Source organism: Trichoderma breve, chromosome 1, assembly GCF_028502605.1.
Source record: "Trichoderma breve strain T069 chromosome 1, whole genome shotgun sequence".
NCBI lineage: Eukaryota > Fungi > Ascomycota > Sordariomycetes > Hypocreales > Hypocreaceae > Trichoderma > Trichoderma breve.
Genome location: NC_079232.1, coordinates 3,634,272 through 3,658,517, shown reverse-complemented (window position 1 = coordinate 3,658,517; position 24,246 = coordinate 3,634,272). Strand labels below are relative to the sequence as shown.

At 52.0% G+C, this 24,246-nt stretch overlaps 4 protein-coding genes across 4 annotated transcripts; 3 read left to right on the top strand and 1 right to left on the bottom strand.

Moving 5' to 3' along the window:
- Nucleotides 1–265: 265 nt before the first annotated feature.
- T069G_01107 (pyridoxamine 5'-phosphate oxidase domain-containing protein) lies at nt 266–1,051 on the bottom strand (the record flags this gene model as incomplete). The annotated part of the gene is made up of 1 exon (XM_056168317.1): nt 266–1,051. One exon carries the CDS (start codon nt 1,049–1,051, stop codon nt 266–268), a length of 786 nt encoding a protein of 261 aa, XP_056033633.1.
- Nucleotides 1,052–2,605: 1,554 nt separating this feature from the next.
- On the top strand, nt 2,606–5,308 carry T069G_01106 (fungal specific transcription factor domain-containing protein; the record flags this gene model as incomplete). The annotated part of the gene is made up of 7 exons (XM_056168316.1): nt 2,606–2,932; nt 3,331–3,361; nt 3,423–3,474; nt 3,557–3,753; nt 3,811–4,272; nt 4,388–5,089; nt 5,220–5,308. 7 exons carry the CDS (start codon nt 2,606–2,608, stop codon nt 5,306–5,308), a joined length of 1,860 nt encoding a protein of 619 aa, XP_056033632.1.
- An 11,161-nt stretch (nt 5,309–16,469) lies between these two features.
- T069G_01105 (uncharacterized protein) lies at nt 16,470–17,639 on the top strand (the record flags this gene model as incomplete). The annotated part of the gene is made up of 1 exon (XM_056168315.1): nt 16,470–17,639. One exon carries the CDS (start codon nt 16,470–16,472, stop codon nt 17,637–17,639), a length of 1,170 nt encoding a protein of 389 aa, XP_056033631.1.
- Nucleotides 17,640–18,981: 1,342 nt separating this feature from the next.
- On the top strand, nt 18,982–23,669 carry T069G_01104 (protein kinase domain-containing protein; the record flags this gene model as incomplete). The annotated part of the gene is made up of 3 exons (XM_056168314.1): nt 18,982–19,195; nt 19,261–20,580; nt 20,659–23,669. 3 exons carry the CDS (start codon nt 18,982–18,984, stop codon nt 23,667–23,669), a joined length of 4,545 nt encoding a protein of 1,514 aa, XP_056033630.1.
- Between the last annotated feature and the right edge of the window lie 577 nt (nt 23,670–24,246).

Below are 24,246 nucleotides of genomic sequence, written 5' to 3'. Positions count from 1 at the left end.
CCTGCCTATTGGTGCTATGCCTAAACAAACGCTGGCTTCGTACTAGCCGAGCCGACATCCGGCCCTGGATGTCGTGTGTATGCCGGTTCAAGGTCCGCGGAGGCCGTTTGATTTTATAGAGCCTCCATAGTCCATTGTGATCTGCCTGTGGGTTGGATCCATTGCAAACGCCTTGTGCGGATGTGGTCCTCTGGTCATTCCTCTAAAAGTGATGAATTATGGGCTGTCAACCGCTCGCCTACTCCTTTCCAGCGACAGCTAGGCATTACGGCCACAGCTCCGTTGTCTTCCACGAAATTCCGGATTCTGACACTTCAGCCTTGTGACTCCATCTCCGACCTCTCTTCGGGTCTGACAACTCTATCTGATCAATCTCCTCTGGCACGATGACCAACACTCGAAAGTTCCTCCGTGCCAGCTCATCGTTTACATCGTTGACCTCTTGTCCCAGCTCCAGGCCTGGCTCAGGCTTCTGTGTCAGAGGAGTGCCGGGCAGTGGATTTCGGAATGAGCCTCTCATCAGAGGACTCAGGTTTCCAAAGCTTGCGGTAAGTTCTCTGCTCCAGCTCCATGCATCCTTCTGCTCTTCATCCACAACCCTCATCCAGGGCTGCAGAGCAGCTCGAACAGGCGCAGCTGCATCCGACTCGATATCCGGACCAATCACATAAGCACGGCCGCGGAACCGCCATTGCGTACTGGCCTTTTCGATCCAAAAGACAGCTTCAACGGGGCCTCCAATAGCAGACTGAGCCCCTAACGATGTGGAGGGTTCCTGTCTGCTGCCAATAAGCTCGGGAACCTTTTCCATGCGCACATCCGTCGTGATAGCGGGCAATTCGCTGGTGTAGGCGGCAGGATTGAGTGGCGCAGGGTTTCTAGGGTTGTCTGGCAAGGAAGCCCACATGCCTCGGAAGACGACCGTCCTGGCTCTGGGCACAAACTGATTCCCATCGAGAGGATGGAGCGTGCTCAGAGTGAATATCGGACTGCTCGCCTGCTGGATGTGAGAGAGAAATGTAGACCGCCACGGCGCCTCGTAGCCTGCCATTGTGTGGCTGAGATGATTGAGAAGCTGTCTTGTGCGTCGGATGGGCGTTGTGGGAGTCGTCATCAAGATTGTTTGCCGTGTAAGAATGTCCTCTATCGCTTGTCTTGGGCAAGATCGTTGGAGGAAGCTTGAGTCGATGAGGCCATTTTGGTGAGTAATAGGTATGTAGACCCACTCTTGGCACCTGATGCCTGCTTATTATAGCGATTAAGCTCACTAAAGGTCTTGGCTCGAATCCTCCAGCTCCCTCCAACTATCCAGTAAGAGTACACAGCATCTGCAACGTATCAAAAAATCACCTAGGCAATCTGGTGTCGATATTTTCTCCTTTAGCCTCCACACTTTTGAATCCAGCCATGCATTGGCTCGGAGGTTTCCATAATTGGCAGCGAACTGAGCTTTCATACTGAATCGCGCAACAACTCTCTTCGACTTAGTTGCCAAGTTGCCAAGACACGGGCAGATAGTAAGAGAGATTTGCTACCCTGCAGCCAGCATGAAAATGCCAGTCGCGACTCATGCCATGCGGTCAGGCAATTCTAAGCATTTGTCTGAATAGAATCCAATACTATCTAGGAGGTGGCGCTGCTTTTTTGTGGGATAAAAAGTTTACTCGGTGGTTGCGTTAGGTTTGTTGACCTGCCTCCAATTGATGAATGTCTTTCGAGTGTATCCTAAGGTTGTCCGCTGTATATCCCTATTTTCTACGCGTTCCTCGACCCCCGGGCAAGTCTTACTCGTAAGAAGACATCCTTGCTAACATCGAGACTATTTGAAACTAAGGACGCGATTGCAACGGTGCATTAATTTGGCCGATTACGACCAGCATTTTACGTACGGCTCTTCTCAACGGCTCAATATAGCGGCGCCACGCTTTGCATCGTCTACCTGATAGTACCTGCGCGGTACCCAATGGCGACAAGAGGCCGTTGACCGCATGCGGATTAACTGTTGCAGCGAAACGAGGCTCTCGAGGTCTTGGAAGCCCTCGACGCTTTACTCCATACACCTGGCTTACTTACTACGTGACCTTGCCTAGTAAATACTCAATACCACTCTACAGTATACTCACCACCTCCTCATCTCGCCTCCCATCCCAGAGCTCACAAAATGGTTAGTGCGCTGCGGCTGAGACATTGAGCAACAGAGGCCTGAGCTGGGATTTCTTTAACACCCCCCATTTTCTGCATCTCGTCATCCAATCCAGCGGCTCCTCCACCCTTCCCGCTCTTATTTGATTATCCGCCCCCCTTTGAGCATGTTATTTCCAGTGCTCAAATCCGACAACCAAGAGGGACGACCAAAGAAAATTCCTCCCAAGCAGAAACAGCTCCCCCAAACGACCCAATTTTCCACCTGTTATTTCCGGGGGACCGTGGCGCGAACAACGCGGATTGACCGCCGCTGACACAGCAAAGCAGCAGGAAGACAAACAAGGGGCCGTTCAGCTCCAGGTAGGCGAACTGCGCGCGGCTTTATCACCAGTCGGGAATATCATCGGGAGCTTGGGAGGGGGCGGCTTCGTGGATTACGTTAGTACGAGTTCAACGGCAGATGGATCTGTCGCTTTTCCAGCAGGCCAGCAATGGCCACCACGGCCGTTCCGTAGCTGGCGGACGTGGCAATGCCTTGACCCCCAGCTCCGTGTCCAACACCTCCATCGCGTCGCCCGGATCCGTGTCCGGGAGCCTTCGTCTGCCGGTCATCGGCGGCGGCGGCCCCGGAGGCCTGGGTGGGCTCGACTATCGCGGCATTGTCTCTCATGATCAGGATGCCGACTTGACATTGCCCGAGACTCATGCGAGTGGGCCCCCAAAGAAGAAGCAGAAGCGAAACAAACCCACGCTGTCGTGCCACGAGTGTGTTGAACGAAAGACAAAGGTGCGTGTTGTGTGCACGGCTGGTCTCAGCCAGTCCTTGGCGCGGGACAACTGTCCCCATCCCTTCCTACTTCTTTTTGACTTAGCCATACGAAGTGCTCTTAAATTTCTCTCCTTGTCGTGTTTCCTTTCACGGTTGCATCTGGTCTATCCGACCTCGGGTGTCTGCCGCATCACGAATGGCGGTGGAACTGACCTTTGAGGCTTCTCATCTGCGGCTGCCCGCTCTATTTGTGCTACGACATGATTTCGTGTATAGAGTCTGCTGTATCCTGTCCTTTTGCCCTCCTTTTACGTATATGGCTTCCCTGTTGCGGTCCACTTTCACCGCGCTTCTTGACTCATTCAAGGTGTACCTGGGTGTGTTACACGGCAATATCACTGACATATTCCCGGTAGTGCGATCGAGGTCGACCACATTGTCTTGCATGTAAGTCGGATCCAAGTTCTCTGCTTCAACCTACTAGCTTTGTTAACGTTGTAATCCACAGGCATCAAGCGGCAGACTGAATGCATATATGCACACGTTGCCAATGTAATCGAGTGAGTTGAAAGAACCCAATGTCTCGTTCCAATCGCACCCATAGACAGCCGCAAGTGCATTCTAACGTACCACCTCACACAGGGAGACGTCGAGATCGGCTGCCAATGGGCGCCGCATGACCAAGCCTCCAAAGAAAAAGCCTGGGTCTTTTGGAAAGCTCCCCGTCCCCAACATCGCGGACAGGAATGCCAACAGTAGTGACGACACTCCGTCCAGAGGCGCCATAGCTCTCTCCATTGGCTTGCTATCAAATGTCCCATATTCCGTGGCCACTGCAAGCAACGTGTTTGGGATAGGCTCGGAGCATCCCTTTGCAAATTATTGGACTTGCGAAGGAGGTCTTCCCGAAGTCATATCTGTGCTTCCCGAGAAGCTCCAGGCTGATATCCTGCTTTCTCGGTACTTCGAATGCGTCGACCCGGTGTATCCCATGATTCATCGTCAGACATTCTATGCTGACTATGAGCACTTCTGGCAGATGAGCATCCCAGAGAAGAATCAGGTTGATGCTGCCTTTATTGCTCAAATCTTTGTCATGCTGGCTTTGGGCACTCAGTTTGTCACGTCAACGACGGCGCAGGAGAGGAAGCAGACGGCCGAGTTTTATGCTTCAGCTAGCAACCAAGCTCTCCGGATGTTCTCGTATCTTAGCACAGCATCAATCCGGTCCATTCAGGCCATGGTCCTGATGACTTATTTTCTCATCAACGACAACCACGCTTCGGACGGCTGGGCATTTGCTGGAATCTTGATACGGCAAGCCTACGCCATGGGCTTGCATCGTGACCCCAACATAGGTACGTTGAATCGGATACTACCCCCTTGCGTAACATGAACCCCCTCCTCGCATATTCTTAGTCTGTTTCTCTGCCTGTCTCTTTTAGACAACCAAACTCACTGCGCGCTGTTTAGTTACACCAGATGCTAGTCCATTTGAGAAGCAGCAGAGACGCAAAGTCTGGCAAGCGGTCTTGCTGCAGGACACGTTCCTCACGGTACTCTTGTCCCTGCCGCCATCTGCAACGCACACCGACGTGTCAGTCGATGACTTGCTCGATCATGGGTCCTCCATTGCCAGCAGCGATCCAACAGACAACGCCTACATCCGGGGCTCTTGGACACTTGCGAATCTTGTTCAGGAAACGATATGCTCTCCGCGGTCCCTCGACGTGCCCATTTGTGCAACGGCGCGGCACAAGTCAAAGCTGATTGCCGATTTCCGAGCGGTGTATCGGTCCTTTCCGGACGTTTTCCGCTCGTGGGACACTGAGAGCCTGACGGCGTTGGCCGGGACAAACAAGAGAGTCGTGCGCCAAACGCTATTCCTCACGAGCAACTACTTTCACAACCTCATGTTGGTTCACGCGTCGGAAAGCCCGGACGTTCCGGTCAATGTGCGGGGCACGCTGGAGGCTGCTCACGATGCCATCGGGGCCTTCTTCTTGCTGTTCAACTTGCTGGAAAGCGAGGCTCGCGTCTGGTGGGTCTTTAACCATAGGGCTTTTCTTGAGGCTCTGTGTATCGGTAACGTCTTGAGAGAAACGGCCAAGGAGTCCCTGGGCAAGGAGCTGCTGGCGAAAGACCCATTGTTTGTTCGAGCCAAGGCAGACATCAGTAAGTGGAACCCCCCCCCCCCCCCCCCCCCCCCCCCCCCCCCCCTTAGTGTTAAAGCTTCCCCGTCTCTTTTATTTCCGAAAGCCCACGATATATGGTCCCGATGTGCTAACGATGTTGGCGTTTGCAGCTCGAATGATTCAGATCATGCAGCAGATGGCCGAGGATTCCGAGGTTGCCCGAACTAGGGTCCAGGTGTTGAGCGAGTTTCTACTCTAATGCGTCCGGGGCCTAGTTTTACGGCAACTTTATTGAGACGTCTTTTCTTTCTTCTTTCTTCTGTAGAGCACGGTGTTGGAGGACACACTCATGTCCATTTTGGGTAATTCGTTTGGCTTTTGGAGGAACGGAACTTTACATGTCTCGGGCTTTTGACTATGGCTACGGAGTACGAGGATTTGCATTTGCGACGGAGTGGAGTTATGAGATACAAAAGAACTTGTTGATACTGAATGGTACGCAAAGGGCTGTGTTTGAATCGGGCAGAATTACGGAATGTCAGTCGCAAAGGGAGGGGGGTTTCTGGTACTGATGGCATAATGGCAGCTGGGAGGATCTGGAGTACATGTACGAGTACATGGCACAGTTTGTATCATGTTCCAGGCCCCATTCCAGCCGCTTTTGAGGTCGGCGACTGTTGGCATCCAAGACTCGGAGCCACATGGCCAGCCTGCTGAGCCGAGCCTTACTGGCTAGGATCGGAAGGACAAGGTACCCGTCTCCACAACAGATCGGACAGGCTGTTTGTAGTGCCCTATTTTTTCCACGTCTTGGATTTTGTCTGAGGGAATTGTGGTGGCGGTACGAGGGTTAATATCTCCAGTTTGCTTGGCTTGGCCGGGATACAACAGTATGCAAGTACATGGTATCAGCGGGTCATTTTGCGGTGGTTGGAGGTACTTGTACTACTACCACATGCTGTTGGGTGGGATTCTTGAAAGTATACGATTAGGTACTAGGATCATATTAAATTTGGTACATGAATAGGGTGAGAAACAAGAACGTGTGAAGAGCAAAAACTGGTGTGAATGCGATATTCTGTGGTGATTTCTAGGCTGGTAACTCGTACATTAAGCCTAATGTTGCGTGCTGGTAGCATCGCATGCTACCCGCGAGTGAGTTTACTCACCTTTTATTCTTTTCTTTTTGTTGTTCCTCCCTTTCCCCCCCTTCTTTGGGCTAATTGGTTGAGGGAACGGATTGGATTTCCTTTTGCAATCTTTTACTTTACGATTTGCAGTTTTGCATTTGGTTTGTTTCCTGTTTGGGTATTATTTCGAAGATGTTGGTTGGGGGTGTGCGGCTGAACGCATAGTGTGGCAATGACGTGGGTTGTTAAATGAATTGGATGTAACGGTGTGGCATTGACTGATTCAATGTACTTGAGTATGTAGCTACTTTCAAAGTCATGTAGTAGTATGTGGATAGGGTTTTTACGTCGTATATGTGTTGTAGTGGGAGGATGAGTATGAGGTATATGGATTGTAACCACGGCAGATGCAAAGGATGAGCACGAGAACGAGTCTGAGGGTCCTCTTTTGATACTGGATACGGAAAGAGGATCCAATGGCATATTGTGTGTAAGACGAATAGTCTCAAATGGACATGATTTCGGGACCGAGAGTCCCCCTTGCACGGATATCGCTCTTGTTGGGGGTTACTGTTGTATGTACGTGCGCGCGTGGACGAAACGTTCCTGCTGGTGGGATCGATGACGGAGAGAAAGGGGATGGAGGATCTGGCCATGTGCTAGGATGTGCTTGATCGTGATTCGAACTCCCTCATGGCATGGCTGTTATTGCAGCACATGGTTTGATGAAAAGGAAGGGGGAAAAGAGGATCTACGGGCTTGGCCTGGCCGAATCGAGATTCACGGGCAGAAGGATCATGGTGGGACTTCTTCTAGGATGTATGTAGGAATCTGTGCCCTGCTGGGTTCCGTGCTTAGTAGAAAAGTTGCATCAGAGATAGTAAACGGTCGTCTTGTATGTGTACGAGTATGTGCTTGTGTATGCTCGAAGCAGAATACTAAACGTATAGGAATTGATTAGTCGGCAGCTTTGTTGCGATTAGTTTGAAGGGCCGCCGGACGGGAAGTCGGCCCAGCACGGACGAACTGAAGTTCGAGCTTCCGGATGACTACGGATATACAAGTAGCACTAATAAGAAAGAGCGCAAGTTGAAACCAACACAGCACAGTAGCAGCGACTTTTTCTGGTGGAGAACGGATTTTTTGATTTTGATTTCTAGGCTGGCACTGTGCATAGGCGAATTATATTACAAGAAAGAGGTCTAATGCAGGCTGCCGCGCATCCAACACGCAGCTTACAGTATTAGTCGCGGTCGCATTGGCTGCTAGCCCGATATCGCGAGTGTGTGTGTATTCCCGTGAAGTACATTACATTGTCCTTTTGGTTGTTTTGTGTGAGGGGAAGCGTGTGAATGTATGATTACGGATCAGATTAGACGTTATGGAGGCTATTTCGGAACAAGGCCAAGATGATCAACATGAGGAACCTGGCGGCAATACTGGTTACGAGGTATATTTCGCGAGATACGCGAGGGCAAGGCGTAAATAACAAGGTCAGAATATGGAGAGCAAGTAAGAAAAGAGTAAGAAGAAGCGAGAGCGCAAGTAAGAGCGCGGGTAAGAGTGTAAGAGTGTGAGTGGGAGTAACAAAAAAAAAAAAAAGAGCCGCCAACAAGACGCCGCCGTCGGAACTGGGATATGCGGGACGACCCCTGGTTCGCCAATATTAAGGTAGAGGTGTAGCGTTAATCTCTGGACACACTGCAACATGAACAAAAAAAGAGAGCCATTCAAAAAAAAGAAAAAAAGAAGGGCGCAGGGATGCAAGAAGGAGGGTTGCATTTTCATCGGACAGGTCTTGATTGAGGCCCCATCTGGTTTTATATTGCCGTATAATAATACATCATGTCGTACCGTTACGGTAGGTAGGTACTTTGATACCTGGCCTGGAGAAGATGTAAATTTCGAGGGCTGAGGTGGGTATTTTTCTGGTTTTGTGGTACGAGGAGGATTTTGTTGGCACGTGGTGCGAATCCTTTGTTTATGCTCTGTGCTCTTCTTTTTACTACTATATTTTGGATGAAGTGACAGTCTGGATGGTGTTGTGGGGGGAACGCCGGAGCGACGGGGTGCGGATTTTTTATTTCCTTTCCATAGGTAGGCTGCGTTGCTGGCATGAAACTGTGCTGATGGATGGTGGGTTGGGCTGGTTGTGGATTTTGGCCGTGACGATGATGATGGTGGTGATGATGACGATGAGGCTGTTGATGCGACTGGCGAAGGAACACGCGGCGATATGCACCAATGGCAAATCCTCCTCGAAGCGAAGTTGCTGTAATGCATCCATCCTCATGCTCAACTGAAGTCGAATAGGAAAGAATCCAAACTCTAACTACCAACAGCCACCATTGTAGTCTAGCTCTAGCTCTTCTGGCTAGCTAGCATTTTGATCCATCATGATCGCCCGCCAGAGCCCACATTAATCCTCCGTAGTTCAAAAAGCGGGAGAGAAAATCAACGCCTGTTGTGATCTGGTGCAGCACTTGGCAGCGGAACATCCATTGAATGGCTCGTGTCCAGCAGATGACATGTTACAAGTTACTTCTGCTTTTCCTCTTAGGCGCTCCATTCTGCCATTCTGCCGCCGCATTGGGCTTGGGCGGGATGAGCGGGGTGGCGAAATGGAAAGGGAAAAAAAAGGGACCTGGACATAACAGCAATTTGACCCAAAGCGGTAACAGATACGCTCGCAGGGCTGTTGGACTGCAAATGGGACTATACTGTACTGTATTATACTGTGCTCGTTTGCTGCTGCAAGACACAACAGATGATATTGATATTCGATGCTTTTTATTTCTTTTATCTTTTCTAATTGTCAGATGCCGTTATGGATGGTTGGATTACTATCGAATTGCCACAACTGCCCGCCTCCGTACACGTAGCAATAGCCGTACATTAACGTCCTTTTTTAGTCTCGAGATTAAGGCACTCTTTCTTAAGCGAAACGCTCGGCACGATTTCCCTAGCGCTTCAATCGCTCTGCCTGACTGTTTCGCCTTTCAAGTGCCGGGATGCAGCTTGTCCCTCATCCACAACGCCTCATCCACAATCCCACATATTCAACATACTATTTTACATGTGCAAGCAAATCAAATCAAGGGACCCCCGACAAACAAACTTTTGACTGCTGCATCTATGATGATGTGTCTTTTTTTTCCTCGCCTCGCCTCGCCTTGTTCTCCTCCACTCCCTGTTGATCCCCAACAGCGAGCGCCGGCGATAGCAGACGATGGAGGACCGGCGTTAATAACCACGAGAGCTGTTTGGCTGAGCGGACATTGCCGGCCAGTTGAGTTTTGAAATGTAATGTATGGCTTGCGGAGACCATTCCACAACGACCACGGAGCATCCGATTACGCCTCGTCAGTTGCGAGTAATTGTTCAGCCGATTTCTGCATTCCATGGATCCTTCATAATGGCTTCGCACGTGTTCTCCATGGCTGCGTATTACACAAGCGGACGAAGTAATACCTAAACATAGTACTCGTACGTCGTAATACAGGCCGTTTTTCTTACTCCAAGTTGCCTATTAGGGCAAAGAAGCCTCCAACAGCCGTGTGCCTGTCTAGGTATATGAGTAGTTCTATGTGGTATTACTACTACAGAGTGCTACACTACGGACTGCATGTCCGTACAACCAAGAAGGCTTCGGCAGCGTGTTCCGGCCTGCTGCATTGTCATTCAAATCGCCCTCAAACGCAGTGGCTCATGCTAATGCCGACAGACAACCCTCCTTTGCGGTGGAGGCGGCCATCGCTCGCTGCACCTCGGCATCTCGTTCTCTTTTGCTATCCATGGTGAACCTTGCCCGGTCCACAAGGCGGACGACCAGTATCACCGTTCAATGCATGCAGCGTTTCGGCTTTTCGAGTCAGGATGCACAGAAGGAAGGGGTGGGCGAAGAGAGAGAGAAGACAAGAAGATAGGGGAGTTGATTGCTTCGTTCGTACAGTATCCTATCCTCAAGTGCCGGCCTTGATGGATCTTGTGGAAGATCCCCCTTTCCCCTGTTGGCCACCGGCCCCATTCATCGAAATCATCAAGAATTGGGCTTTTGTGGACAGTATCTGTTTTCCCTGTTCCTTTTGCTACAAAGAATCCCTGTAGAGGAAAACTGGACAAGATGGGTAAAAAATGAGAAGGGATAACAACCAGCATCAGACATGACATCCCAACCGCCATCAGTCAGCTACCCAGCACTACTAAGACAACTATTTTAAAAGCAAACCTAGGCTTCTACAACTAGACCCCGCCGTTTCAAGTCTCAAACGGAAATAAAGTGCACAAAACGGGCTGGTCCGGCCGTGACGAGAGCCGAGAGCATAACGTGTAGCCATGCAAGGACATGGAGGTGGCATAGATTCAAGCCCAACTTTAAGGCAAAAACACGCCATCAGCGCAAGGCCCCCATCCCGTCCCATCCCCTTGCCCTCGCATCCAATTGCCTTGTTGTAATCGGATCGAGGAGAATCCCTGCATCTGCTTTTTTTCTTCTGTTTCTTCTTCTTACATACAACTTGTACGTATTTCTTTTCTTTGTCACTTTTGCGATTCGAGGGACCATGCAATGGCGTTGCAACGGTTAGAAACTAAGGCTTCACCCCATCGGCTTGCTCTGCCTTGACCGCAACGTACATTTGAGTTTCAACCTTGTATGCAGGTCTGCAGGACTGCAGCTCTTTTGCATGATGCACTCCCTCTTCTTCCTTTCACCCTGTAACTCGTATCACAGGCTCACTCATCCCCTCCAAGGGACATCCATCTTGGTCGGATTAAAGTCGTCTCTCTTTTGTCTGTTATCCCGTTGTTAGTCCGTACCCCGGTCCCCTTTCCCTCAGCGCTACCTTGCGGCCCGAAAGACGATGCGCGTGTTGTGTGTTTTTAAATAGAGGGGGGTTTAAGTCGAAAATGTACAACTTTACGCCCGTAGATCCCGACTAACCTAATACGCAGTAGCACGCCGTGGATCCAATATCATCTCCCATCGATCAGAAGCATGGAGAAGAGCTTGTACGGATTCCGTATACGGTAAATCATGGCGAGTTCGGCAAACCCTGAGATTATGTAACCCAGCAGCCTACTGTACAGCGTGCTCACTGAGACACACAAAATAACAACCTCCACTGCGAAAATCAATCTGCAAGGATCCCTGATTCGACGGCGGGTTTTTACCCGCTCTCAGCCAAGCCTAAGCTGCAGCTCCCGATGCAGTACTCCGACGCCTGACTCGCCTGATCCAGTACGAATACATGTCATGTAAATGCCTGTGAGTGCAGCTGATTGGCGGCAGGGCTGCTGCCGACGGTGATTGCTCCAAAATCACCTGCACTCGCCCCAGCCTGCCAACAGCAAGCTGCGCAGACCGTCTTTCTGCACTGTCGTTGGATGGCGGAGTTGGAGCCAGTAAGAGGACCGAGGAGGGGACAAAAAAAAACGACAAACGAAAAAAAACCGACCTTTTTGCGTGGCGGAGTCGGCACGCGGCCACTACTGTATGCGCAAGTCTGCGAGCGTCGGCCAATCTCAAATAGCTGCTATTGGGGTAAAATAACAAGCTTGAGAGAGTTGGGGTAAATACTACTACTGGTATATGAAAGTCGGGGTGAAATGGGGTTCCTGTTCGGCTCTGCTTCCCGCCCGAGCTAATGTTCGAATTAGAAGCAACCCAGCCCTGCTCAAACGTGCTCCCCAAGCCGCCGTCAGCTTCTCGACTGAGCAGGCTGTCTCTCGTTTTGTTGGTTTCCGCGGCCCGAGGCGCCTCTTGAACGGACTGACCATCCGCCCCGGAATCGCATCCCGGGTCTCGCTCATCAGCAACCACAGCTTATATCCACGGGTCAGATCTTCTAAACTGGTCCCTCCCCCCCTTCTTCGTGGTGCCCTGGGCACAGTGTGTGCCGCTAACACCAAGGTTTCGTTGAGCTCTGCCCCCCCAGTGGGGTTTCATCCGGATATCGCTGCGAACCAGAAGTGTCGACTGTTCAACCATGCCCCGGCCGCTGCCAGTTTGGTCGACATGCGCCGTCCTAGGTGTGCTTCACGCTGGGAACTCATTCTCCGGACGAGCTCTCCGTATTACAGGCAACGGAGCAAAAGAGTGCTGAGCATCTTCATCGAGTCTGGGCGATTCGCTTGTCGCCTAGCGAATTTCTGGCATTGACGCCACAGTGCCTCCGTGTTGAGCTCTGTTTGATTAGCTCCGATCCTAGAAACGATCGGCCAAGGGCGAAAGAGACCTCTTAACATGTCCGAGTCCAAGCAACAACAGAGGGGAAAAAAAAAAATAGCACCGAATAAACACTGATACAGACAGGAACTATACATGTCTCGCGGGCAGTAAAAACAGGTAGCAACGAATGCTGTTCGGCGAAGTCCAGAGACACGGTCGCCGGTGGGAGTGCCACACCCACTGGTCAAAGCTCTTTTCTCTCTCTGTGTCTCCCTCTGAAAGAAGGATACAAGACATTCAGACAGCCTCTTGGCGCATTGTGTCTCATTGCCAATCAGTGGTCGCCGATCTACCGGGGACGGCGATTGGATGCCGTCACTACTGTCTCTCCGAGAGACTCTCACAACGTCCCCGACATCTCGATACTCGTCAAAGTTGCATCTTGTGTTGCCTTCAAGCATGAGGTTTGAGAATGCAGTCAAACACGCAGGAGCGTTTGAATTGATTCAGACAGTGTGTGGCAGCTCCCCCTGCCATCAGAAACAGCACCGTTGCTCTGTTCCGCATGTCACTATCCCACAGGCGACTGTCCCGCACGCTTGTGCCCTGGACTGCCGAGTGGGATGCATGATGGCAGATGGCCTTTTCCAACATATGATCAGACGCTGCGTCCAAGTGTGCTTGAAAATGAAACAGAAAAGAAAACCCGGGGTAGAGAGAGAGGGCTGCAATTGCAGTTACAAAAGAGCCATTTTGATTAAATAACAGGTGGGTTTGGCCTGTCCATTGAAGTCAAATTGACAAACGCAGCATAGCCTACGTAGCATCGCACCCCTTCCGCTTCGGATCTCGAGATCGGCACTTGGCCATGCATGAGTAAACAGATCCGAAAACGCAAGCCCTTACTTTTCTTCCCATGGTAAACCGCAAGCAACAAGGTCGAAAAAAGGGGAACACAATATCCCCAGCTTTACGTGCGGCGCAGTCGTGGAGCATCGGATCTGATCCGTGATATCCTGTACTGTGCCGCCTTGGTCGGCGACCATCTCCCTTTGTTTGGCGTCCGTGTTGAGATCATGTTGCTCTCCTTGTGCGGTTAACGCACGAGGTGCCTGTGGTGAGCCGCTCTGTGGACCATGGCCCTGTCAACCGCTGCGGCCGAGAAGACGTGAGACGTTCAAAGTATGTCATCCGCTTGTTAGGCGTTTAGCAGGGTCGAGTGCTATTCCCGCCAAGGGCCTGCACTGACGGACGAGCTCAACCTGACGCCCAACTGCATGAGGAACCCACCACGACCGCTCCCAGATTGACTGACTGATTGCGACCTGCTTCCACATGAGCTTCTGGACGACCGGGCCTGACCCGCTAGCAGGTGAGCCACATTTCACGTCACAGCCAGGTGTTTGCGGGTGGGACAGGGCATCATCGAGCACGAGTAGGTATCCTCGCACGCTGATGCCTGTCTCTCTCCGTGAACGAGCCCGTGTTACAGAGATCTGGACGGGCACAAGTTGCCGAAAGCTTGCAGCCGGCCGAGTTTTCAGTTTTCAGCACAGGCCGGCTATGGCATGGCCATGGCATCTGACGAACGAACGAACTGCGACGTGGTGCCAGCTACGGAGCACACACCAACTGCAGCTTCCATGTAAAATGCAAAGAGAGGTTACACTCTCCGTGGTAGCAATGTGGCAGAAGGAGAGGCTTGCTTACAGTACAGCATGCACCGGACTATACAGTACAGTATGGCATGTTTGATTATCCTTGCGAGCTAGAACCTCAGCATTGCAGTGATTGAAGGAAGAAAACAAGGCAAGAGGCTTGAGATTGAGTATCAGGCTTGTGGATGGTGCAGATACAGTTTGCACCAACTCGAGAGCCGTGCAAACCCTACAGCCTTGCAAGGCGCCGTTCGAGTCTGGAATACTGGAACCTTTTCGAGTCGCTTGCCTGAATTGAATCGGCCTTTCGGTAGATTCGCGCCTAGCAGTTGGCATATAAGCCCCCGTCTCGACTGGCCGTGATGCTAAAAAACGGCGGCGCGGAGAGCCGACATGGCGCGGCTCGCGGAAGCACGACCTTGCCGATCGACAGCTTTGACGGGCCAAATGCTTACTCGTGGTCGGGTTTGCAAAAGCTATTGCCGCTGTTTCATTTGCCTTCCATGTCATGTATGTTGTTCTCGTGCACTCCTGAGCCACTAACTGCTTGATCAAGTTGTCGTCGTCTTGTGGTCGTCCGACATCAGCAACAGGAGGAGCGTGAATCGAGTTGGCCGCTGTGCTGTATTTGCAGCGTCGGTCAACTGCACCGTATTAGAGACGCCATCTTCCCACGGCCCTGCATTTACTTTCGATTGCTGTGCCACTAAGCCCTGCTTCTGTCCTTCGGGGTTTAGAGGGGCCGCCTCTCTCCCCACTTGAAATTACAGTACGAGTACAGTACATAGCAGCCCAGAGCAGAGCATTGTGAACCAGACCCTTTTGCCCACAATAACGTGGATTGGCACGTATTGGCCCGCCCCAGAACTGACACAAAACGAGGAGAATGAGCCGACTGAGATGCCAACGCCAACGCGCGAGTCCTCATGCTCCAACAGCTGTGGAATTGCACTGCGACAAAACGACAACGAGTCCCGCAGCGATCAGGCGGTCGGCTGAGCCGGTCCAGGTACCGATGTCTGTCGGAGTACAAGCCCAGTACGAGCAGCTGCTTGCCAGCTCGCACCCCCGAGGCTGTACATCCCTTGTATGAGCGCACAGGGCAGCTGGGCCATGGTACAAATGCCTGATCGGGGTAGTGCCTGCGCGCCATTGGACGAGGGCGGCAGATGCGGCATGCGGTGGCCGTACCCCCCCGTTGCTGCCAAGTTGATGCAAAGTTGACACTGCGTCAAACACGCTCCAAAGTACAGAGTACGCCGGTCGCTCTGCTTGCTGCAATGCATGCAGGCCAATCCACAGTGTGTGATGCAGCTCACCTCGGCCCCAGAGGTATAAGCGGCATCGACCTCAGTGGAGCGGGCGGGTGGCCGCTGTAGCCGCGGGGCAGCCGGTCGATTCGTGTAGTGGCCGCGACGAGTGACACGGCGACTCAGGATTCGCGCACTGTGCGCATCCCACTGTGCGACGCGGCGGCCCGTGCGCGGCCTCAGTCTCATGTTCTGTGTACCTGCTGCAACTGCTGGCAGCGCTCAAGAGCACCTTCGAAGTCGCAGCCGTTCGACCCTTGCCTCCTAAATCGACGCCCCCCCCTCGACCCTCGCTCACGCCCTCCATGCAGCTGCCGCACGGTGCCAGGAACTGGTACTTCGCACGCGTTGCTGCCACGCCCAACACAGCAGCGCACACTCCGCCAAACCTTGCAGCCAGCGCTGTACTCGTACCTTGTAGCACCTGTACCGCTATCCTCGCTACCTCTACAAGGGCCCCGTCTCAATTCATGGCCAGCCGTTATTAATATTACACCACCCTATCTCTACCGCGCGCCTCTTCTTCTCACTCTCTGTTTGCGTCCTCGCTTTTAACAGCTCTGCCTGCTATTTACTTTTACTCCCCGGATCACCAAGCGATCCTCCTGCTTCTTCTTCCTTTTTTCTAATCCTTCAGTCGTTCGACCGAACTGCATCTCGCCTAACCGGATCTTGCATCTCCCCCCCCTCATCTTCAGTAGCAGAAGAACATCGCCGTTTGCGCCCATTGTCGAAAAAAAAAAAAAAAATCCCAACCAGCATCGACACCAGATATACAGACATACTCGTACAACATCCTCTACTACGCCTCCGGTCTTCACAAGCTCAACGGAACTCTTCACCATCTTCTTTTGACACGAGCGGAATATTCGACAACTAGCTCGCCCTCCTGAGCTCTTTTCTCTCTCATTACACCAAGACCAAAGCGGAGCTTCCTCACGACGACCGTTTACTAGTGCTGCGAACTCTACCCGACAGACACTCGACGAAAGCCCTTCTCCCGGGACGAGAGGCTACGTCTATCGGCGCCTTGTAACATAGTTGAAACAGGCCCAAAACAGACTCCATAGGTTCATTGTTAGGTGTATCATCACCTAACGCCGCCACGATTGCTCCGTCAAGAGTCTCGTCGCGGGAATCCAACTTCCGCGATATGGCTATCGAGGCTCTCAAAAACCTGATAAATAACATACCCGACTGGCAGACCAGGCTCGATGAGCTGAGTAGCCAGGTCGACAAGCGCCAGCTGGAGCTAGCGGCTCTGGCCGAGGCAAACCCTAACAAGGAACCTGAGACCAGATCATTGAGGAATAAGGGCTCACAAGAGTCTCTTAAGCCCAAGGATGATGGCGCCATGCACATCTCTTTCCCCGAAGATGTACCCGCCCAGCAGCCAGAGATTGCCGCAACACCCTTCCACAGCAACAGACAGCGCCGGTCATCACCGCCGAGCCCGGCTGCCGAGAAGCGCCCGGCATTTCCCAAGTCTGCAACAGACACCAACGGGATCCCCAGCAACCGAGTAGTCAAGAAGAACAGGATGACATCCATCTGCTCTGCGGATGGGCCTCGCCAGACGTACCGCACGAGGAATATGATCATCGTCTACTACGACAGTTACGTGCAGGGTTTCTTTGATGACCTCGTCAGGTTCATCTCGTCAAGTAGGAATCTGATGCGGAAAGCCAAGATGGCAGCCAAGGTGGCTCAGATCAAGAAGCTGGCTGAGATGGAAGTACCAGATGATGACAGCGCTGATGACAAGGCCGCTGAGGCTCTTCCTTCACTACGATACATCAGCAGTCGGCGGTACGGACCTGCTGCCATGCGCCTGGGTCACCCTGGCCTGGCCAACCAGACTCCTGATGTATATGATGAGCTGGATAAGGCGCTCGAGTTCGTGCAGAGCACCTGCGAGCATGGTGCCCACCAGTTTCTGAGGGATGCCAAGTGCAGCGAAGAGGTCCAGAAGATTCAGAAGCGCATAGGCGAGGTTCTCGTGATGGCCAAGGAGGAAATGGAGCGTGTCGAACGTGAAGAGCCCGAGATGCTCAAGGAAGCCGCCGATGCCAAGCCACGTACGATGAAGTCAATCACCGTCAGCCGGACATTGGTACCACACCACAAGGAGGTCGACGATGTCCACTCACGGAAGCTCGAGGTGGCAGATTCTGCCGCACCGAGAGTCCCTGTCATGCACGTGGCCGATCGAATCGAAGCGGATCCCAATGCCGGCCAAGACGATTTCGATGCTGAAGCCATGCTGGCAAGGATACGCTACAACTCTTCAAGGCAGATGCGCATGCGTGCTGTGGTGAACTAAGCGGAAAGAGGGGGTTCTTGTTTTTGCATAGCCGATGTGGTTCGGCATGGGATCCGGAAATGTCACACATTTCCTTACCAATGACGGAATGAAAAAACACACTACTTTTGTTTTAACGATCCTGGTATGCATTGGAGTTCAGGAAAGGGGGGTTTATATCTAAGCATTTGACTCAAAGGGTTTTTATTGAAGCCAAAGCTATAAGGGAGTCCCGCATATAGCCGCGAAAGGGGGCATATGGGCGTTTCTGTTTTACTATCATTGATTCTTTTTTACCAGCTTTTTCTCTTTTCTCATCAATACCTCCTTCATTTGGAAATTCTTTTTTTTTATTACCTCGGCTTTCGGAGCAAAACATTTCGGATCAGACTATACCGGGACTCTAGGAAGTTGAGAAAAAATTGCATCTTGTCGATACCTCGAGGTGGAAGGGCAATGCAGTGCTGGATTCTGAGCCTGTTCCTCTCTCTTCATGACTCTTCATTTCCTTTCTTCTCTCTTTTTTTTTCTTGTACACGAGTCTTGGATATTGGGGATTCCTTTGGGTGTTGATTCCATAACCGTCACTTCTAGGTATCTATCAGATACTGTATCTACCAACGTACCCTACGCAAATATCACCTTGGCTGTGTTTTTCTTCTTCTCTTTTTGGGTACATGGTATTTTGGATATTCCCACTGCGGTTAATTGGAATACATAGTATATTTAATTCAAAGCTGTTAAATCAATTGCTAGTGTCTTGAATTTTAATATCTGATGGTAAACCATGTTCGAGGCGTCGATAGACTTTTGAGATGCATTCATTTCCTTATCTCTACCTAGGTAGGTGTAGCATTCGAATACCTTAGTAGTCCTTGCTATCAATGGGTAGGAGCTATTTAGCAGCAGCCTAGCAAAGTCAGTTTAGTGATGCTAGTGGGCGTCAAAGCGCTAAATCCGCCCACTACCGGCCGCAGTCCACAGCGGTGACACCCATAAGAACAAGCGGCCCCGGCAAGCTCCCATGAGGCTGCGGACCACCATTATAGCCAGGTGACGTCCCTCCGTCAACGTCCAGAGAGCAGAGCTTCCATCACGAGAACCTCTCTGGAACCAACCCACCCTCTCCGTATTCACGACCCCGACAAACATATCGCGATCCCGGTGACTCCTTCGCCCACCTGCAAACTGTTTGTTTCCGTTCAAAATGACGCCTATTTCCTCCCTGGCCGAACGATAAGACGCCGCATCCCGCTATTCCCCCTCCTTGGCCAACTTGTGTCGACACCTTCTCTAGCTGCTCGGAGGACGAGGGCTACGCCTCCCACCTACCTTTCCTTCGTCTTCTTGTTCGTTTGAAGCCATGGGTCAAGGCTTTTCTCTCGCTACGCCGTCGGCCGGCGCGGCGGGCATAGATATTGCGCAGCTGCTGGACATTCAGTACGAAAAGAGCATAGGAAATGCGCGCTTCATGAAGAGCATCCGAGGCAGGCACGAGAACGGCGTGGTGCTGGTCAAGGTGCTGGTGAAGCCCTACCCGGAGGTGAAGCTGGAGACGTACAAGAAGAAGATTATAGGTGAGCTTTTTTTGGCAACTCTGAGCAAAAGACCAAGACGATCCATGCTGACTGTTTTGGAACAGAGCAGCGCAAGGCGTTGGCGGGCGTTCCTAATGCACTAGGCTTCCAGCGCATCATCGAGACGGAGACGAACGGATACCTGGTGCGGCAGTTCATGTACAGCTCGCTCTATGACCGCATGAGCACGCGGCCCTTCCTGGAGGACATTGAGAAGAAGTGGCTGGCGTTCCAGCTTCTCTGCGCCCTGCGGGACTGCCACGCGCGGGACGTATACCACGGCGACATCAAGGCCCAGAACGTGCTCGTCACATCGTGGAACTGGCTATACTTGACCGACTTCTCGTCTGCCTACAAGCCCATCATGCTTCCGGACGACAACCCAGGCGACTTTTCCTACTTTTTCGATTCGTCTGGCCGGCGGACGTGCTATATTGCGCCTGAGCGCTTCTACTCTTCTAGCGAAGCTCCGCCTCAGAAGCCCAAGATGACGTGGGCCATGGATGTCTTCAGTGCGGGATGTGTCATTGCCCAGCTGTTTCTCGAGTCGGAAATCTTTAGTCTCGCCCAGCTGTATAAGTACCGGCGCGGCGAGTACGATCCCGTCATTACTCACCTGAGCGTCATCTCGGACAAGGATGTGCGCGACATGATTGCGCATATGATCCAGCTTGATCCCGAAAGGCGGTATTCGGCTGAGCAGTATCTTGACTTTTGGAAAGATAAGGTCTTTCCAAGCTACTTTTACAATTTTCTCCACCAGTATATGGAGCTGATTACGGATCCTTCATCGGGGAATACTCCTATTTCGGGTGCTGAGAAGAATTTGGGCGAAGCCGATAACCGTATCGACAGGATCTATAATGACTTTGACAAGATTTCGTATTTCTTGGGCTATCAGGCTGAGAAGCAGACATCAGGGCCGATACTGCCCAAGTCGAGGCTGGGGTTGGACCATTTCCCCGTGAGGTTGAGCATACCAACTCACGAACATGCCGTTTCTGCGGATCTCGAGCCGCCTGAGGACGACGGGACGCTCATTTTCTTGACGCTGGTGGTCTCGGCTATGAGAACGACGGCAAGGGCTGCGTCTAGAATCAGGGCGTGCGATTTGCTGTTGGCTTTTGCCGAAAGGCTTACGGATGAGGCCAAACTAGACAGAGTGCTGCCGTATCTGATGACACTTTTGCGCAAGGAGGAGACGGACATGGTGCTCGTGACTGTGATACGGGCCGTCACCCAGCTGTTGCAGCTAGTACGGATGACCACGCCGATAAATTCGCACGTTCTGGTGGAATATGTCCTGCCCCGGATGGAGATTGCTCTCGGGACGAAATCGTGGACACCCAACTCCCTTGTGCGAGCGACTTATGCGTCTTGCATCGGTAGCCTCGCTTCTACTGCTCAGCGTTTTCTGGAAATGGCGTCCAGCCTCAGGGCGGACGGATCAATGCCGATTACAGACCCGGAGGTTGAGCCTGGAACTGATGGCGCCGCCGCCAACTTTGAGAGCATGTTTGATAATGCGAATCGACAGCTTTTTGAGATTCTGGAGAGCCACACAAAACAGCTCGTCGAGGACCCCGATGTTCATGTTCGAAGAGCGTTCTTGACGTCGGTGCCGGAGCTCTGCATGTACTTTCAGGAGAATTCTAATGATATTCTGCTTACGCACCTAATCACATATTTAAACGACCGGGACTGGATGTTGAAGAGCGCCTTCCTAGACACCATCGTGGGCATTGCGACCTTTATAGGAAGCACGAGCCTCGAGGAGTTCATACTACCTCTCATGATCCAGGCTCTGGCGGATCCAGAAGAAAGCGTGGTGCGTTCAGCTTTGCATTCGCTGGCTCAGCTCGCCGGCCTGGGGCTGCTCTCTAAGCCAAAAATCTGGGAACTGGCAGACTTGACAGGACGGCTCACCATGCATCCAAACATATGGATCAGAGAATCTTCGGCAGAGTTCCTATCTATGGCTGCCAAGTTCTTATCTCAGGCCGATGTGCAGTGCGTACTGCTGCCGATGGTTAAGCCATATCTCAAAATAGAGTCTCTCTCCGACTTTTCCGAGTTGACTCTGCTCGACTCCTTGAAGAAGCCTCTTCCCCGGGCAGTCTTTGACCAAGCGCTGACTTGGGCTACCAAGACGGAAAGGGGAGTGTTTTGGAAGTCGGTCTTGGGGAAGCGGCTATCATCGAACCAGGGGCCACTGGCTCCGGCAGCTCGAACGTCTAAGGAGCTAATACCCACTTCCACGAGCAAGATTAACCGCAATGAAGAAGATGAACAATGGCTTGAGAAGCTAAGGAATTTTGGACTAAAGCCCGAAGACGAGGTGAAATTCTTGGCCTTGTGCGAATATATATGGCGGCTTAGCAGAAGCAAGACGCGGGATTCTGTCGTCGTTGCCCCTGCTGCCGAAGAAGAAATCATGCCCACGGGATTTGTCCAGCTGAAGGAGCTGGGCGTCTCCATCCAGACAGTGTTTTTTGACGAAGGACCCCTGAAAGACCCCTCTGGCGCTCTGCCAGACCTGGAACCTACACCTTCCCCAGGAGGGCCATATACTATTGCGGATGCGTTGTTGGACGCTTCCATGACGATAGACGATGCGGCCGGGAAGAAGAAGCGCAGCTCTCTCCATTCTCACAAGAGGGTGCACAGCATAGGTCCTTTGCCCTCTCGTAGCACCGGACGGCTGCTGTCCCCCACAGGGAGCGGTAGGGCTAGCTCTACTGATTCTCGGATGGCACTGAATTCTCCCCTTGGCCCTGGAGATGATTCCGCATCTGTCAGGGATGGATCGTATTCTTCTCGCAGAGGCATCCGACACCAATCTAGCGCTCTCAGCCTCTTGGATCGCAGGGACGGCCACAAGTCCATACCGGAGACTGGAACCAGCGACACCAACGCATTTGGACAGGTAGAAGGGCCCTTTACTTCATCAGCACCGGTGCAGGCCGTTTCTCGGCCGAGCACAGGAGGCGGCGAAGCCGCTCGTCTGAGACAGGTGAGGCATAGCTACGAAGGAACAGACCCCCACGTCCGGCGCATGCTTGACAACATGTACGTCGAAAACTTTCCCCGCGATGTGCTCGAGTTTGGACCGATGGTCCAGCCCATCTCTGGAGACAAGAACAGATCGGTCAACATGCCGGGCGCGGACCCTCCCTGGAAGCCGGATGGGCATCTCGTGGCGACGTTTTCGGAGCACCATGGACCCATCAACCGTGTCATACCATCTCCAGATCACATCTTCTTTATCACAGGCGGCAACGATGGGACGGTCAAGGTGTGGGATACGCAGCGGCTTGAGCGCAACATTACGAACCGATCTCGGCAGACTTACAAACATGGCGAAGGTGCTCGCGTCGTTGCCCTGTGTTTTGTCGAAAACTCACACTGCTTTGTCAGTTGTGCGTCCGATGGGAGCGTTCACGTAGTCAAGGTTGACACGGTTCCCACTAGTGGTGTTATTAGATATACCAAGCTGCGGGTGTTGCGGGAATACCAACTACCGGAAGGCGAATATGCAGTTTGGTGTGAGCATTTTAAGCAGGAACAGAGCTCCATCCTTGTACTCGCCACCAACCTATCGAGGATCCTCGCCATGGACTTAAGAACCATGACTCTGCTCTACGTGCTGGAGAACCCTGTCCATCACGGAACGCCAACGTGTTTTTGCGTTGACAAGAAGAGGAACTGGCTGTGCGTGGGGACCACCCATGGAGTTATCGACTTGTGGGATCTTCGGTTCAAGATGAGGCTCAAGGGCTGGGGTGTGCCCGGGAAAGGGTCCATCTACCGGATTTGCGTACATCCCAACAAGGGTAGAGGCAAATGGATCTGTGTCGCTGGAGGAACTGGCCAAGGCGAAGTTACGGTGTGGGACCTGGAAAAGACGACGTGCAGAGAAATTTACCGAACTGGCGGCAATAAGGATGGCCAGAAGGGATACACCGCTTGGGAGGTCGATGAAGATAAACCCGAAGGAATGCTTGGTCGTTTCGCCACAAACCTTGAGATAAGTGACATGGCAAATGCGGATCGAGGGGTCCGGGCAATGGTTGTGGGCACGGGAACATCAGAAGACTCTCGCGAGGTCCGCCATGCGTACATGCTCACGGCAGGGTCCGACAAACGTCTTAGATTCTGGGACATTTCCCGGATCGAAAACTCTTGCATTTACAGCGGTCTCCAGCCCGACGAAGTGCCGCCCACATATACGAGCACGCATCCTACAACATCGATGACGCTGAATACGGAGCGATTCGCTAGGCATGCGGCGTCTGCGCCCAATGCGGGGACCGGATCTAGACAGAAGGCCCCCAGGTCGACGGTGATTTCTATGCAGCAGCAGCAGTTGCTTAAGTCGCACCTGGATTTGATCATGGACGTGGCGATTCTGGAGTACCCGTATTCGATGAGCGTATCTGTGGATCGGTCTGGCGTGATTTATGTCTTTCAATAGAAGACTTTTCAGGTTTATCGTTTAGATGGCAGAGGCTCGTGTTTGATTTGGGTTCGGGCTTATGGAAAAAGGAGGAAAACAGGTTACTACCGGTATGGAGTTGTATCATTCTTACATTTAGATGGGTAGAATTAGTATCCTCCATGCGTTTTATACGTTGGATGAGGCGAGGCATGGGTGTAGTGTCACTGTATCTTTGGCGTTTTAGGGCAGCTAAGCGGCCAATGATGAATAATTATGACTGATAAGTTTACATTGTGTCAATTCTTAATTGTTTGTTTGTATATATTTCTCTGGTAAACTTGATTTATAGTTGTGCCATAAGAACATGTCGAGAGAGGGAGAGCTTGAGGAAGTTGAGGTGTGGCGCCAGCTAGATGTGGCGTTACTCAACGTGTGGCTTTTTCCTGCTAGTGAAATTTCCGCGCCTTGTCCAAACATTTCAGCCTTGCCCATCTTGAAGTTCGGCATGCGACACCAACTGCCAACCTCGATTGTTCATCTTTCACGGCATTTTCCCTTTATCACCTTGTATTTTCGCGACGACGACTCAGTATACCTTTGAGTGCATTATTAC